The 17,794-nt window shown below is 52.5% G+C and overlaps 1 protein-coding gene across 1 annotated transcript; it reads left to right on the top strand.

Annotated features, from left to right (window-relative positions):
* Nucleotides 1-10,152: 10,152 nt before the first annotated feature.
* Nucleotides 10,153-17,767, top strand: Ttll2 (tubulin tyrosine ligase like 2). The gene is given in 6 exon segments (XM_040728388.1): nt 10,153-10,168; nt 11,054-11,344; nt 11,347-11,768; nt 11,770-11,941; nt 17,227-17,345; nt 17,699-17,767. Coding segments are annotated over 6 exon segments (1,089 nt in total).
* Nucleotides 17,768-17,794: the final 27 nt, after the last annotated feature.

Below are 17,794 nucleotides of genomic sequence, written 5' to 3'. Positions count from 1 at the left end.
ACACACACACACACTACATATACACACACAGGCACCAAACACACCCACCACACACACACACACACACACTACATATACACACACAGGCACCAAACACACCCACCACCCACACACACACCATACAGTCACACACAAACACACTAAATATACACACACAGGCACCAAACACACCCACTACACACACACACACTACATATACACACACAGGCACCAAACACACCCACCACCCACACACACACCATACAGTCACACACAAACACACTAAATATACACGCACACGCACCAAACACACCCACCACACACACACACACACATCATACAGTCACACACAAACACACTAAATATACACACACAGGCACCAAACACACCCACCACACACACACATACACACACCATACAGTCACACATAACATACACACACACACACACCACACAGACACAGTCACACCACACCACCCACCCATCCACACACACACTACATGAAAGTATCTGCTCACTTAATTATAGATATTAAAAGAAACACATAAAAATTTTCCAAAGTAGGTTTACCTCAGTTTTTGGTTTTGTCGTTGTGTTTAATAATTGGAAGAACCATAATTTTGCAAACAGGTGAACGTATAGCGCCGCAAGTTTTAAAAATGGACACAAAAAGTCAACTGAGAAAAGCTCATAGGGTGGGCAGCTACTGCACAGCCGGTGTCTCTTGAAATCTCCTGGGGGTTTTCTAAATAAAGAGCACAATTGTTTTATGAACCTACTTCCTGCCTAAATATGTTTTCTAAACACTCACATGTATCAGAAACACACACAATACACACTCATACGCACACTCGCATGCAACGCTCGCACGCGCACACACAACATGCATGCCCCTGTCAGAAGTTGTGCATGTTAGAGGCCGCAGGAAGGATTTCAAATGGGACGCTTGATGCTCAACTGTGGCTGTGGTGAAGTCAAATGTAATTTAGGCATAGAACCTTCCGGGTGCTGAACGCTATGGCCACGGTGGAGTCAGACACGGCGGCATGTGTGTTACATACCACACGCGGCCGCACGTATATAGTCTATAGTCATCATCTGCGTTCATCATCCCAGGGGCCTCTTTTCATTCTTCCTCATCTTGAACAGCTCCGTCAGTGGCAGACCGCCGTTTTCCTTTGTCATAGAACTCCGAGTCCCTGGCCCCCTTGCCCAGACTCCTTTGCAGTTCCCTCTTTTCTCTTTACCATCACGTGGAGTTTGACCATTTCTGAAGAAGTCAGATTTAGGTGGAAGGCATTCAGCAGGGTGGACGCTTGAATTCCCTCCAGCTTGGAGGTTAGGGATTTGTAGACGAGTCTCACATGAACAGGTGTGAGGTGAGCTTGGTTTAGACCTGACCTCTGAGAGCCCTAGCGCCGAGAGGAGAGCAGGAGATGCGTGGCTGCAAACTTGAGACCCCAGAGCAGCAGCAGGTCTGAATCAGAGAGTCCTGTGGCGTGGGTCTGAGACAGAGCCACAAGCAGTGCTAAGTTTATTTTTTATTTTTTAGGGGTGGCTGGGTGGAACTAAACAGATAATACTTGGTGCGTTAGGTGGCTTTGCTATCAGGTGTCTCAGTTGTGCGGCTGAAGATGGTGGATCGTAGGGTTCCCACGCAGAACACAGGACTCCTTAGAGAATAAAACTGTCTGCCGTCATCCAGTGAGTGTCCCTCGTCTCCGGCAAGCGCCCCCGAGGGGGTCACTGGTGACAGATGCAGGACCTGCAAGGATTTGCCCACACAACGTGGAAGTGGACCTGTAGCCTAAGGTGTTTCATTGTGTGCACAATCCCAGCCGGCCTGAGTCCCCGTGTGGCACTCTGAGAACCGTACGGCAAAGTTTGGAGGCATTGACCGCACGCACGGAGACACGGACCTCATACTCCGGGGGTTGAGAGTCCAGCGCGCTATTCTTGCTTCAGGAGGCCTTCCTGTCTGGGGCCTCCCTCCCGCCCCCCCCTCCTGCCTCTCTCTCTCTGGTGTTCTTCCCTTTCCTGACCATAGCCCACCTTGCCGCACAAGCCCAGTTTCATAGACAGTGGCCGGGTGCCCCCACCCCCTGTCTGAGATGCAAGTCTGTTTTTTGATCACATGTCACACAGGACTGTACCACATGAACGAGTTGCGGGGGTAGGGCGGGATGGGGGCTTCACTTGACAAGTGTTTTAATTAGCCAGCAAAGCAGGAACAAAACAATAAAATTCCACTCCAGAGAAACCTCTCTTTTACACAAACAGTGTGAGATGAATTGTGGGCAACCGATGTCCCTAAAGCAATAAGACAGGAAGGACAGCGAGGAGGGGTCAGCACCAGGGTAAGAGAGGGAAGGTCAGGGAGACCCCAAGTCACGGCATTCACAGTTGCAGCGCCTACCCTGCGGGATCAAGGTAAGAGGAGGTCCGATTTGGGGTGCGCTCTCTAGATAGGGTCCCAGAGATATGACCGTGTGAAAGAGAGCCCAGAAAATCCCCAAGGACAGAGCTGTCCCTTACCTGGAGGGTGTCTGATTCATGGGCGAAACACCAGCATCTTGTAACAGGGCATGTTAACTCTGATTTGTTGCTGGCAACCCCCTTTTTTAATTTGCATGGGTGTGGTGGGGAACATCCAAGATGGTTACCTCCCCAGCCTCGCTTCCCCATCACAGAGGCGACAGATCACACACAGAAAGCGCCCAACTCCGCGTGGCGGGGTGGAGGAATGCAGAGCTCTGCGGGTCTGCATCCTTGGACCTTGCCAGGTAACACAAGGGTCAAGAGGAAGCGTGGGGAAGAACCAGGGCCTGGCGACTGGCCCAGCTCTGACCAGGACTGCTCATGGCGGTTCCGAAGGCCTGTGTGAGCGAGCGCGAGACTACTCCGTGTGGATGATGGGCAGGAGGCATTTGCTCTCTGTCGTGCTGGAGTGAGGCATGAGAGCAACGAGATTTTTCTGGGACCTCAAATTCATCTCTGCCCCCGGTAATGTAACCAGCCAGGTGACAATGGCCGCTACAGGCACAGCACCTGCACATCGGGAGAGATGGTGATGGTAGAGTGGACTCTTCGTTGTCTTCGAGACTGTGGGGCTGTTGAAGGACTTCAAACAAAAAGGTGACCATTTTATAGTAGTTAATCAAGGGCGGGGGGACACACGTAACTAACAGAGAACAGGCCTCAGGGGCCAAGAACACTCCTAAGGGGAGATGGTGGGGAGGAGTCCGTGGGGCCCTGGAGGAGCAGGACGTTCCGTCTGTCTCTTGCGTAGAGCGCTTAGTTGTATAGTTCAGAAGATGATGCCAGGGATGGATTTGGGCCGCCACGGTTGTGCCGCCTCCTTCCCTTGCAGCCTAGGCAGAGGTGACCATAGACCCTGCCATGGGACAAGCCAAAGTTTCTCTGGCGCTGCTCAGTGGCCACAAACCCAGATTTGGTTGCGGCTGTTACCGGGGTTTTCTCTCAAGCCTTCCTGTGAGGCCACATGGGTACTCAGCCCGGGAGAGGACTAAGCCAGAACTAAACCTAGCAGGGATCGAGAGACTCGGCTCCCAGCCAGGCAGTCCAGCACGTGTGAAAACGGCGTGCTCGAATGCGTCTCTGTGTTCAGGTGCTCTTGGCAATGGCAGCTGGCCTGGGCGGCCCCTCCCCTCCGCTCAGATATATCCAAGCACAAAGTGAGCACTGGTCCTAGGAGCTTATCCCCTCAAATGGAGGGGAAAATTAAAAGCTGTTGAATAAAATTAGGATTTCCAAGTCGCTAAAATAGCTAAGCCCAGAAACTCCCTTCCTCTGTTATCTCTTGGACTGGGTATGCTACCCAAATAGGATACATGTCAAACCCAGCTGAAGAGCACAAACTTAATTACACATCTTTTTTTTTTTCAGTGTTTACCAGCATCTAGAGCTGGGAGATACTGAATAATTCATAACAATCAAGAAAGAACAATGCCTTGTGGTTTGCATACCACCAGCCCTGGACTGCTGTTTTGCCTGGTAGATAGTTCAGCCAGCCTCTCGGTGTGACTTATTGTACCTGAAATGCATTAACAGTTGAACAGTCAGTGATACTGGCAACTCGGTGGGCTGATCAGAAGGCTCGCTAGCTCAGAAAGAAATGCTAGACATGTCCCCCTGGCTCCCACTAGATTCAACACACAGGCAGTGCTCAGGCCCCTGTTCGTGGACACCGGAAGTGGTGACAACAGACTTAGCTAAGGGAGGGGTATGTTGGTGTCACTGGAGCTAGCAGGACATTAAAGATTTATTCCAGAAACCCATCTGTTCCTGTGAATGAATACTTTCATGGTTTTCCCAGTCCACAACACAAGGAGAGCCCAGGAAGGGAAGTCCCACTTCCAGAGGAGGCTGTAGCCTTCCTCGTGACAGGTAGGTCTCAGAGTCCCCGGGCAACGACGCTGAAGTCCCCGGGCACAGACAAGGCAGCCCCTCTGGCACTCACCTGCTAGGATCCTGGCTGCCAGTCTTCTCTGAGGCGGGGGAAGGCACTTCCTTTGTGAGGACAGCAGGGCTGCGCCTTGCTAAGCTACAAACACTTCTGTCATCCTGCTCATACTCCCCTAGCCGCATGAGTGACAACACCCGCTCTTGGCACCTACCCAACGAGAGGCCATTCCTGTACACACTAGGCTGGGTGTGGGGACAGATCAGCAGAAGTGACACCTAGAGTCCAGAACCTTCTGGAGAGGGCAGAGGCTAGTCAGCGAGTATGCGCTGGCCTGCACAACACACCTTGGGGACCCGAGGAAGGGGGCTTAGCAGAAGTAGACCGAGTCACCCAGTCTCCCCGTACCTACGGACATGACTCAAACCCAAAGATGCATTTTACAGCGTGCCCTGGATTCTGGCTGCTGCTCACACAGAGCAGATGGTATTACGGATTCATGTCCATGATAAAGGAGGCCATGGGGACCTCATGGCTACAGGAGAGTCGACTAAATTCAACTCAAACCCTTGGAACAGCCAGCGTTTTCAGGATAAGTCTTGATGCTGAGTGTGTGACTGAGCAAGGGGGCCCACTGGGCCATCCCCACTGGGTACACAGGAAGTGCCATGGGTCTGCCTGAGTGGAAGGGGGGAGGTTCAGGAATGTCCCCATCAATGCCCTCATCCATCCCCTGACGGATTCTTTAAGCTTCCTGGCCACCGTGGGGTGAGGATCAGTTTTGCCACATGCACGCTCCCCCTGCTGTGATACTCTGCTCACCTTCAACAACAGCCATCCAGCCAGACGTGGGGTGGCAACGTCAGGAGCCAGCAGCTAGCCCCCCCCGCCCCCCCCATCAACAGTGTCTTCCAAGGGTTTGTCACAGGACTGAGAGGGATGCTGGAGGCCTGTAGCTGTCCCTGCTTGATAAAGGCGAACATTTCAGATGTCTAAAGGGCTAGAGCTCTCTGAGCTAAGATGCGTGATGCAGACCTGCAGTCCCCACAGCTGACACGGGGGGGGGGGGGAGGCTCTTACCCAAAGATGAGGACCATGTACTGCATGCAGACCGCCGAGAGTAAAACCCCAAGAATCCAGACACGGCCGCTAACTCTTTTTTTTTTTAATGCCCAAAGTACAAATCAAGGTGGGAAGAAGGCACATGCTTGTAATGCCAACAGTTGGGAGTCTGAGGCAGGCAGAACTCCGTGAGTTCGAGGCCAGCTTGGTTTATATAGTGAGTTCCAGGACGGACAGCCAGGGCTACAGAGAAACCTTGTCTCTGAAAACAAGAACCACAAGCAACAACAACCCCTTCCTCCCCCCCAAAAAAGTTATAGTTTTTCCTGTCTTGTATTTTTCATCATGCTGGATGCCAGCATTGACACCCGCTCAGTCACTGACGCCCCCACCCCCATGGAAACAGATTCTCTGCAGCAGTGGAAACTGCTTTTGTAGCTGTAGTGACAGGATCCCCTGGAAGGACACCTCTATTTAACTGCCAAGTATTACCCCTCTCAGTTTCCATGTGACAGAAGCTCGCCGTGTTGAGTCACATGGCCTTGCACTGGGGCGTAATCTGGGGCCAGTGGAAAGCCACACCACGGCGCCCCGCCTGTCTTTTAAGCAGAGACTGTACCAAGCAGATAAACAAAGAGGACTCCTAGTTCCGATGTGAGAGACTGCTTTGGGAGGAAGACAGACCAAGAGCCTGCTCTGTTGTGTGTGTCTCTGGCCTCTGGGTGTTGACCCCTGCCCCAATCCTGGTCTGCGGACCTCCCCAGAGAGAGGGGAGACCTTGTTTTTCACTGACTTATTTTCCCCCTCCCCCCATGGGATTCTGTCATCCCTGGGCTACCTCACAGTATGGGAAAGAGGGACCCATCCCCTTCCTAAGCCTGGAATGCTTGCAGCCAGGGCTGAACCGGACGCAGAAAGCTCATCAAACCTCTAATTTTAACAACCGCCTAGTCATGAGCCCGACTACGGTTTCTACAGAATCGGGGCTTGATGCTCATTAGGCGAGGTCTGTGCTCCGGTGACGTCAGCGCAGTTGAAGGCAAGGACTGAGCGAGCTTTGCGTGTTTTTAAAACGTGTCTATTGGCAACACGCTTGACGGTTGCGGTGCCTTTACTGTCTCTCGTTGCCACGCAGGTAAGGTATGTTCCTTGTCATGAGAGCTCGACCTTCCTCATCTCCCATGACTGGTGTTCCCATGGCACCTGAACCCTGGGTGCACAATGGGATGCACCTGAGTTACTGCTCCTGCAGGCATAGCAGGTGACTGTCCTGTCCCCAAGATGTGGGATGGCATCATCCTGCCCCGAGGTGGGCCTTCGAGGTTCAGTGAGGATTCCTGGTGGGACATTCCCCAGCGAAACACCTTAGTGCCCCTTCTCTTCCCGGGTCTTGTCTCTGGCGGGTAGCTAGAGTCCCTTAGGCAGTTTTTATGCGGTGGTATGGCCTTGGCCTCTAGGGATGCACGCACAGGGGCTTTCCGTTTGAAGCCTTGGTGCTGAGCAATCTCTTGGCATCGTGGGCTAAGCCACCTTGCGGTCACACACCTGTTAGGCCTGCTAGCTGGCTCCCCCAAGAGGAAGCCGCTAGAAATGCGGGTAGGGAGTCAGGAGGCCCTGGCTATGAGGGTGTTGTACCTTTTGGTGTTCCCTCTGGCGGTTTCTCACAGTAGCAGGAAAACTAAGTTCGGAGCTAGCGGAGTTCCCAAGCAAGCTGAGAACTGCGGCTCCTAATACACTTTTGCGAAGTGTTGAGTTGTTGAGTTGAGTGGGCATCCCTGCGGCCAGCACACGTGACAGGAATACCTTCAGGGGGGAAGGCTTACTGTAGCTCACGGTTTGAGAGGGACTTCAGTCCACCGTGTCGGCGAGGCACGGAAGGAAAGCGTGGTGGCAGCAGTGCGAGGCATAGAGAAGACGCCGAGACCATGCACACATGGCAACAACCACACTCACAACAGATACACACACATGCACTCATGCACACACATGCACGCACACACACACACACACACACACGCTGTTAATGACTGAAAAGTGAGGTGGAAATCTGGGGCGCACTTTGCAAACGTTAGGATCTGTGACATCTCTGCCTTGCAACGGAATTTACTTCTGAACTTGGGGTTTAGGGGTTAACTTTGGTGCCGGCCTCCTGGCTTCTCACCTAGGTAGGAGGGTAGGAGAGGCACTGAGAGAGAGAGAGAGAGAGAGAGAGAGAGAGAGAGAGAGAGAGAGAGAGAGAGAGAGAGAGAGAGAGAGAGAGAGGAGAAACCGCTGTAGAAATGTCAGAAATGCAGAGTCACGCGACGACTCTGCGCCCAGGAGTGCTTGCTCACAGTTGCTGTGGGAAAATGTGCAGGGCCTGGGAAGATGACTGGGGGGGGGGGCGGTTAAAGTGCTTGTCCCACAAGCGTGAGGACCAGGCTTTGCATCCTCAGAAGCCGTGTAAGAGGTCAGGGGGGGGGGGGTGTAAGGAGCCCAATCGTGACTCCAGCACACGGAAGAGGAGCCAGAGAATCCCCGGGTCCAGTTGGCTAGACAGACTAGCGGAAACTGGTCTCACGGTGTTTCAGGGAGAGAGCCAACCTCAGTATCTAAGGTGGAGAGCAGTTGAGGAAGACATTGTGGCATCAGCCTCAGGACTCCACATGAGCACGCACATGAGAAACACACATATGCAAAAAAAAAAAAAAACCTGTACGGAATGTCTTACTCTGGTAGTTCACAGAGGGCTGTGACACCTGTGCTCCTCCTGCTCCTCCTCTGGCTTGCTGGTTTCTCGTTTGCTCCATCATGCGCAGGGTGCCTGATGCAGGGACAAGGCAAACTGGCCTCGTGAGGCAGCCAAGCGGCCTTTCCTAAGCCCCTGGACCTGAAGAGGACAGTGAGGGACCGTGCAGAGATACCCAGATATCTGGAGGGACACTCTGCAACCCTGCCCCAAGCCTTCCAGCAGAGAAAACCGTCCACAAGCCGGCAGCAGCTCTGTGAGCCCTGCCGTGTCACCTGCATGGCCTCCGGTGGGACCCACCTGGGGGAACTGGGTTAAGGCGCTGGGGGAATCTTCTTCTAGTTGGGTTGGAGGGGTCAGTATAGATGAGCTTGATCTCTTGTGCTGCACTGGCTGAACTGGAACTCATCCCATTGGGAACAAAATGAAATAACAGGACAGGTTTTTCTCACAACCGAGGGTGTGAGATGCTGTCACACCGTAAGAAAGGGGGTGTCCCCAGATTTCTCTGCACACTAGCAAGGGATGTGCTGGACAGTGTTACCTCTGGTCCAACAGATCTGTGATGGACAAGTTCTGACTGCTCATGCTGCCAGGCCCTGATTCTGACTGAAAAGACCAGGGATGCAGTTTGATACACTTGCAGCAATCAAAATGGTGCAAATCCGGTGCTCAGCTTCCCAGGAAGCTGATAGAAACAAAAGCAGGTTCCTACTAATAAGGGAGTACGTGCCGAGAGTGGGCCACTCTGATCAGGGAGAGACAGTGTGCACTGGGCCTTTTCCACTGGGTCCCATGGTTCCTCTGAGTTAAAAGGTCCCTCCCGTGCTCCCCTTGGAACACAGGTCCAGACAAGACCAAGTCTACATCGTGACCACAACACAGCCATGGCCCACAGACTGGTCTACACCATCGTCCATGGCCCATACGACACAGGATCCACAGTACTTATGACCAAGCAAGTGTATGAAGCGTGCCTGTTTCTTGGAGGTGGACGGTATTTGGGTAGGATGCTCGCACCAAACCCAGGGCTTGCCCATTCTAAGGAAGTGTTCTACTCCCGAACTACACTTCTGCCAGAGAAAAGGATTTTTAACTTTAATGTGTCACTCGCAATTACGACTGTGGCCCCTCTGTACATGCACACCACAATTTATAACACACACACACACAACACATAACATACACATACACAAACCACACATACCAAATGCACAGACACACCCACATACCATACACACAACACCATACACCCACACACCATATAACACACAGAATAACACACACACACACACAGGACACACAACTTGAAACTCTCATCAACACCATTTTACACTGAGCTCAAGAAACGTAACTACACACTGGAGTAAATGTTTTATCAGCCACACGGGTCTCGTTCCGCCCCTTGACGAGGTGGTAGCCATACCAGAATGCGCACCGCCCCTTGGTTCTGTCTGCCCTGGTCCAGCGCCCTCGGTATGGTACGGCAACGAGCTACATACGTGAGACAGTGGGCCTCACATTTGTGAAGACGGTTGCTTGGGCACTCATGGTCCCCTATTCCGTCCAGGACAACTCCCGGTTTCTGAGTTGGGAGAGAAGGTGGGTGAGCATGCCAGGTAACCCATCATTCCCGCTCCTTCCCTCCCTCCTCCTCCCCTCCCTCCTCCTCCCCTCCCTCCTCCTCCCCTCCCTTCTCCTCCTCCTCTGCCCTCTGCCATTTCCTATCAGCTGCCAAAATCCAAGCTCTTAAACACCACAGAGTTTCTGCCCAGTAACTTAAGTCACTTTGTGATCAATTAGACACAAATGATGCTAACATTGTACACACACACACACACACACACTAAAATGGCCTTAACTCGGATATTTCAAGGAGCCTGTTTAGGCATTTTAAATGTTTATCATCCCCCGAGAGGCTTTGTCACTTGTCTCTTTCTCTCTGGGTCATAGAGACATCATGACTTCACTGTCAGGTATGGATTTCTCAAAAATGACCTTGGTTCCCCTGGAAGTTTCAACCCTGGCTAGCCTGGAACTCAGTATGTAGACCAGGCTGGCCTGGAACATGCCCCTGCCTCCTAAGTGCCTAGCTCATTATCATTGCTTTGTTTTTGGTAACTGTCCTACAAATTCCCGCTTACCTGAATGGCCCCTGAGTGTGTCTGGTGGCCGCCTGCCCTAAGGTGGGAACTTGGAGAACTACCAGGTAGCTGGTCTATTGTCCTTACCCTTCCAGGCTGAGGAAACTCCTGGGACTCACACAGCACTGTTGCAACCGTCTGTGTGTGAGTGGGTGTCCGTGTGTACTCAGGCTGTGCGGGTGGGCACACCCTCATGGGTGTGTAGACAGCACACCTGGATCTAACTCATTAGGTTAAGCTGACTGGCCAGCGATCACCACTGTAGTAGTTGGATGTTTTTTATGGGGTGTCAGGGATCCAAACTTAGGTCCTCAAGCTTATGTGACTGACGCTCTAGTGACTCGCCAGTCCCTCCAATCTCTCAACCATTTTTTTAAAAAATGTGTTTAAATTCGTTTATCTATTTTTAAAAAATCAGCCTTCTTTTTTGTTACTAACTACTGTCCCTCCTTAACCAACTGTGCTGCTCACAGCGGAGGACTCCAATGAACACTCTGCAGAGTCTGGGTGTTGTGACTGCAAACATTTTTAGCCTGTCACTAGAAGGACATAATATACAGGTAAGTAGAGAGAGGACAGGGCCTGGGAGGAGCCAGGGGCCCTGGGGACAGAAACAGAACCCCCTGAGGGAGGGCAGGGACAGAGGGAACCACGCTGTCATCGTCCATCTCTCATCTGAAGCCGTTGCCTAACCCTGTCTGCGTGATCAATGTTTAGAAGAGGAAGCTCCCGGGTCCACCTTGAAGCTGCTGGTGTTCGGAGTGGATGAGGGCTCTCCCGGGGTTGTGCAGAGCGTCCTCCTGGAGCATGGGCGGGACCAGTTTGACGAGCCCCTGCTGCTATGGCACAAGATCAACCACATGGTCATTCTCACCGTCCAGGCCGTGGTCCCCTCCGTCCCCGTGGCCTACAACTGCTTTGAGCTCTTCGGGTTTGACATCCTGATCGACGACAACCTCAAACCGTGGCTTCTGGAAGTCAACTACAGCCCTGTTCTGTCCTTGGACTGTTCTCTGTGAAGAGAAGCCTCGTCCATGTCCACGATGTTATTGAACTCATTTACCTAAATGGCCTAAGGGGTGAGGACGGGAAGGGCGGCAGGGCTTCCCTGGCGAGCAGCTCCAAGGCCTCCTTTGGCCTGGGCGAGCAGCAGCCTGAGCTCTGCACGGCCCCGGGTTCCCTTCCCTAAGCCTCTCTCTTACCATTTGCAAGCAGGGCGTGCAGCAAAAGCAACCCCGCTGTACGGGGAGCCGTGGATGCCTGTCCCACGCACACGCGGACCTCCCAGCTGAGAGAGATGATGGGCAGGCAGCATGTGCTTGTGACCAGGGAGGCCGTCAAAAGAAAGCTGAGGCTCAGGGCTTGTCACATGCCCCGCAAGGTGCTCTCCCCGTATGCACCCTCAGCTCAGCCGCAGCCCCACAGGACCAAGGGGGGCCGTGGGCGTCCTCCCAGAAGCTGGCTCAGCACCAAACCACCGTGCTGGCAACTTTGTTCTCATTTTCCCTTTCAACGAGGCTACCCTCGGAGCCTCCAGGAATGGGTTAGATGTCAAAAGAATAATCCAAGAGCTCCAGAAACAAATGAATAAACAACTCTCAAGTGGTAAAAACTAAAATCGAGAAGTGAGGCGAAACTTTTGAAAACCAAGGGTTTCTTGTTTTTCAACCCTTTCTCTTTTTCTTCTTTTCATTTATTATTTTTTTGAGACAGGGTTTCTTTGTGGAGCCCTGGCTGTCCTGGAACTCATCTTGTAGACCAGCCTGTCCTGCGAACTCAGAGATCCGCCTGCTTCTGCTTCCTGGGTGCTGGGATTAAAGGATTTCTACCCTGGAGGAGACGGTAGGCTGAGCCCGTAGCATGCGCCCTTAGCACACAGCCTTGGTACCGGGTGCAGACGTGTGAACAGAAACTCCGAGGTTCCGCTAGGATGGCTCCGTCAAGCACTGACCACGCGGCTCTGTCCTGGCAGGTTTCTCAGATCGATCAGCGGTGTTATTAGTGACCACCTCTTAACTCAAGAGACACACACGCTGCTCAGCGTTATAATCAAGCCGTCTGTTCCTTGTAACAGAAAAACATGACTAGAGGGGTTTCCTATGTAAGACAGTGTAAAAATGACAGGAATTGCCTTTCATTTTCAATCAGCCATTGTTTGTTGAAATTCATTTTGGGGGGCTGGGAAGATGGCTCAGTGGGAACCCACATCTGATTCCCCAACACGAAGTCAGATGTGGCTGTACGTGCTTGCCATCCCAGAGCTGGAAGGGCTTCTGCAGGCAGATCACCTGGGTCTCCCTGGCTGACCACTGAAAAACCTCAATACGCTCCTCCCCCTCCTTTTTGAGACTCAGAAGGTCGCCTCAGTGGAAAATTCCCCAAGGTCCCTTCCCCTAGGCAGGGAACAAGGTCTGATTAGAAAGAACATCTGGCCAGGTGGTGGTGGTGCACGCCTTTAATCCCAGCACTCGGGAGGCAGAGGCAGGTGGGTCTCTGTGAGTTCGAGGCCAGGCTGGACCGACAGCGTCCAAAGCCACAGAGAAATCCTGTCTCGTTAAAACCAAAAAAAAAAAAAAAAAAAAAAAAAAAAAAAGAAGGAACATCGGGTCCAGAGTGCTGACGAAGGAAGCCGGCAGGCTGTAGAGATGAGTGCACACCTGACCTTGTGGTTTCTCCAGGGAGGATGAGTTAAGCCCGCGCTTCCGACAATCCCTATTGCTTGCCCAGATCTGCACCTGCAGTGGCTCCACTCCTTACAATACCCCTATTACTTTGCTTGCCAAAAGTATGTATTAAAAAGAAAACTGCCCTAGAGCCCTGCGCGTTCAGTTAGCTAAGGCTGCTGAATCGCCCACAGACGCCTGTGTAAACAATAAACCTCTTGCCGTTGCATCCAACTGTCTGGTTATTGAGATCGGGACGTCACCGGGGAATTCAGCCTGAAGCCTGAAAAACCTCAGGTCTTTCACAGCCTCACTGCATCAGTGAGCTCCAGGTCTCAGTGCAAGAGATTAACTGTCTCAAAACACAAGGTGGTCAGTTCCTGAGGAACAACACTTGAGGTTGACCTCTAGCCTCTACACACATGTTTGAGTGTGCACACACATGTATAGACACACACACATACATACCCACATGTGGGGACACCAGACCTTGAGCAGAGACCCACTTCCCCTTCTGCCTGGGAGTAGGCAGCTGTAAGACAATGTTTTACTAAAAACAGGTTTACTAAAAACAATACAATGCCCGGGGCAATAAGTTTCTGGAAAAGGCCTGCCCACGGAAACCGTCCTGACCTTGACCTTGTCCAAAGACTAACCGCACTTTCAGACCCACCCACATCCACCTCTGGGGTCAGAGCAGAACCAGCCAGGGGAGAGGAGAGAGCAGAAGCTTCTCTGGTGGGAGCCTTTCTTAGGAAGTTTTCTTGAGCCTTTTTGGGGCCTGTTTAAAGTTTTCTTTATATTGTTGAACGAGTCTCTGTGTTGTCAATCCCCGACACCCTCCACACGTTCTCGGACACAGGCTACACAGCAGGCGTGACACACACACACTCATGCCATCAGCACAAAGTCATTTAGGTTTTTTTTTTTTTTTTTTTTGGTTTTTCGAGACAGGGTTTCCCTGTGGCTTTGGAGGCCGTCCTGGAACTCGCTCGGTAGACCAGGCTGGTCTTGAACTCACAGTGATCCGCCTGCCTCTGCCTCCCGAGTGCTGGAATTAAAGGCAAAGTCATTTAGAATGCAGAGGATTACAGGAAACCCAGTCAGTTATAGATCCCGAGTCCTAAATCAGGCCCTGTGCAAACAGCTACCCAGACGGATGTCTCCGTGGTTCCGTCCAGTTGACACAACATGAACCATCACACGGACAGTGAGTTCCTGGGGCTCAGGGGTGGTGGCATTCCTTCTGGGTGATGGAGACACTCCAGCACAAGATAGCTGTGATAACCACATGGGCTAACACTTACGTGCATTAGGGCAATGTGCCAATGGTAATGCTTATGTTATGTGTGTTTCGGTAATAGAAAAGATATCCCTGGTTATAACCACCCCCCCAACAAGAATTCTTCAGATATCTGTGGATAAAAGTGCTTTTGAGGGATCCTGGGATTCACGTGGGAGCTTGTGAGACATTGCTGGACCCAAGACTCAGGAGGCCTGTTGTCACAGGGAAGGCCCCATGCTCAGAGGACCTACTGCCTGCAGCTCACACTCCAGGCCCCCAGACAGTCCCATTCCACAAAGGCTGTAGTTCTGTGCGGCCGTGAGCCTGCTGCCATTACCGCTGCCGTGAGTCTACGAGAACTGGGCCCGCTGGTGCCTCCGAGGGCCAACCGGTCCACAGGAGGGCCCAGAGGAGGCCCCGTGCAACCAGCAGGCATGCAAAACCCACCTCACCACAGGTGTTGGAGGGGCCCTGGCTTGCCTCTAGGCTGTGCTGGTTGCAGCCTGTCTTGGAAACAGTTCTGACCAGGCACAGACAATGGATGAGGGTCTCGTCTGTGTGCTTCTGGGGCAGGCCCGAGGGCTGCATCCCCCACAGACTCTGAGGGGGGCCCTGCAGCGGCTGCTCTGACTCCTCCTCCTCCGTGTGCTGATCCAGGGTCAGTAGCCTTCCTACACAAAGAATGGTCCAGAGTCTCACCTCCCAGGGCCCCAGTTCGGGTTTGCTGAACTGGACCCTGGAGCCTAGTTCTAGTCCCTGCTGGTTGCCCAGGGATCTGCCGGGAGACACCCATCTGAGTCCCCTGGCCAGAGGTCTGTCAGTGACTCAAGATTCCAGTGCCAGTGTCTCTCTTCAGCTGATGAGCAGCCGTGTCTGGGGACCGGAAGGCCCTCTAGCCTCTGCCTTGTGACTTCCTGTCTTTTTTTTTTTTTTTTTTTTTTTGTCCCAGGAGTCTTAGGCTTTTCTGTAAACGGGCCTCGTCCCTTCTTGACTAGCAGCTGAAGGCGGGCGTGCTGACCCAGGAGCTGCGTGAACGTGTGCCTGTCCGAGACACTGAAGCACCACCCCAGTGTCGTGGGATGGCCCTCATTTTAGTGACAGCCCGTAAGACCGAGGTCCTGGAGACAGTTCCATCTGTCCTGTGACCAAACGGAACTCAAGAGTCACCAGAGCCCTTCCTGACAGGTCTGCAGACAGGTGGTCTCTACTAGGTACCCAAGCAGCAGCCGCGTGACCCAGGCCCAACTCGTACGCGCAGCCCTGCACCGGGAAGCAATTCCGGCTACTCAGACTTAACCCGGAGACCCACGGGGCTGAAACCAGTGTGTGAGAGCTGAAGTGGGAAGCTAATTCCACCAAAGTCTAACAAGCTGTGACGGATCGCAAGAAACCATAGTCAGCTGTTGGGATTAAGGCAGCGGCACATAAATTAGGAGCTAGATATTAAAGCATAAACCATGGAAAAGAACTAAACAGAAGCCCCTGAGGCCAAGGAACGCGCCCACAGGAAAATTCAGCAGCATAGATGCAGGAAAGAGATTAAGTAGGTCCTAAGATAGGGCCACTGGAGTTACCCAGTTAGAAGAACAAAAAGAAAAAAAAAAGATATTGCCGGGACAGACCTGACCATGCTTGGGGGAAGAGTGTGGAACGACTTTGGGACTTGGAGCTAGAAAAGCCATTCAGCACTGAGAGTTTGGTGAGCTGCTCTCTGGGAGTTTGGATGATAGGAACGGAAATGGTTGCAGACAACGGAGGCCGGGCCTGGGAAGTTTCAGAGGGAAGTTTAAAGACTGTATCGGGGCTATTCTTTATTTTGAATGAAGGCTCTGCCGTCCTGGTTCATTGGGGCCGAGGAGTCAGCTGTGATTAACACGATACCGGAAGCTACTCAAGTGAAACCTTTTCTGGGATGCCCTGAGCTGGTCGGCGAGAGCTGGGAAACTAGCGGTGATTAAGCAGAGACCAGCGGCGCTGAGGGGTGAAATTGTGTAGGAAGTGTTTTCTGAGAGTCAGTGCTGTACTCCCGAGGCCGGGGTTTTACCTCCAGCCGGCGGTGTCTGAACTGGCAGTGTAAGAGTCGCCCGGGCGGAGCTGGTTTTGAAGGCATGGAGGGGGTCAATGGAGAGAGTAGAAGGCTTGGCCCCGTGGAGAGGGCCGGGGAGAGGCCACTGGTGAAAGTGAAATCCCAGTGGCAGCAGAGACCCCAGCGTTTTTGGAGATGCCAGGGCCATGGGAGGACCACCAAGGACAGCCTAGAAGATGAGCTGTGTGCTCTGAGGAGGGTGGAGCCGGAAGTGACCCCGCCCCCTTTGGAGGAGTTCAGAAGATGGTGCTTGGACCCCAGACGCTGGGTTAGTTATTCACACTGTTGGGGTCTGGTTTTCTTGAGTTCAGATTGCGACTGTACCCTAGTCCTTCCCTCTTGAAGTAAGGCAGTATTCAACTTACTTTTGATTTTTTTTACAAGATCTCACAGTGGGGAGGCTGATTTTAAAAGAGATTTTTAGGCTTTAAAAGACTTAAAAATAAACCTTTGGATTTTTAAAGAGAGACTGAATTTTAAAGTGTTTAAATTTGGGACTTTTCAAATTGGTAAATTTTTTTTTTTTTTTTTACAAGACAGGTTTTCTCTGTATTGTTTTGGAGGCTGTTGGTCCAGCCCGGCCTCGAACTCACAGAGATCCGCCTGCCTCTGCCTCCCGAGTGCTGGGATTAAAGGTGTGCGCCACCAACGCCTGGCTTCAAATTGGTAAAAAATTTTTATATTGTGATGGTGAGGTTCGTGTATGATCTTGGGGATGGATGAGAAAGGAAAGGTTAACGGGCGATGCTTGAGGGTCAAGCTGGCGAGGGGTCAATGGGAGGAATCATGGACGTGAGCCAAATAATCTCTTCAGAGAACCTGTGAACCCTGTGAAGTTCTGCTTCGTCCTCTGCAGCCCAAGACCCTCGCTTTGCTTTGGCTGGACCCAAACTTGGTGTGAAAGTCCCGGCAGCCTGGCTCACACCGTGGGCGCGCGCAGCCCGCAAAGCCGACAGTGTGGCAGCTGAGGTCACGGTCTGGACAAGCCCTACGGAAGCCGTGCTTCTGCGAGCCTTCCTTTCTTGCCTCCCTTATCAATTTTCAAAAGCGTTCAAGAGCATCCGTCGTCAGCTGCTTGCTTAACTGAACCCTATGCGGAAGCCAGCAGGACAGGACTAGGCATCCCCGGAGCACCCTGGTTTGCGCAGGCAGCAAGGATCTAACAGCTCACTGGGATGAGACAGACCCTAGCTGCAAAGACCCTGCCAAGACACACCAGACGAGAATGCCCGGGACTTTTTAAGGAAACAAGGGAGTCTTGCTGTCTACTCCGAAGCCTGGTACGGCCCAGGATGAGCCCAGAAAGAGACCTGTTTCCTACCTTGCAGATCTTCCACCACCAGGAAGGCAAGCGCACCTGCCTTTTGGAGTTTCTCATCCTTGACTTCGAAAGCTAAGCAGGGGTGGGGTGGGGCGGAGACGGA

This window comes from Mesocricetus auratus, unplaced genomic scaffold, assembly GCF_017639785.1.
Source record: "Mesocricetus auratus isolate SY011 unplaced genomic scaffold, BCM_Maur_2.0 Super-Scaffold_100018, whole genome shotgun sequence".
NCBI lineage: Eukaryota > Metazoa > Chordata > Mammalia > Rodentia > Cricetidae > Mesocricetus > Mesocricetus auratus.
The sequence above is the reverse complement of the archived record's forward strand: the minus strand, read 5'-3'. Positions and strand labels throughout refer to the sequence as shown.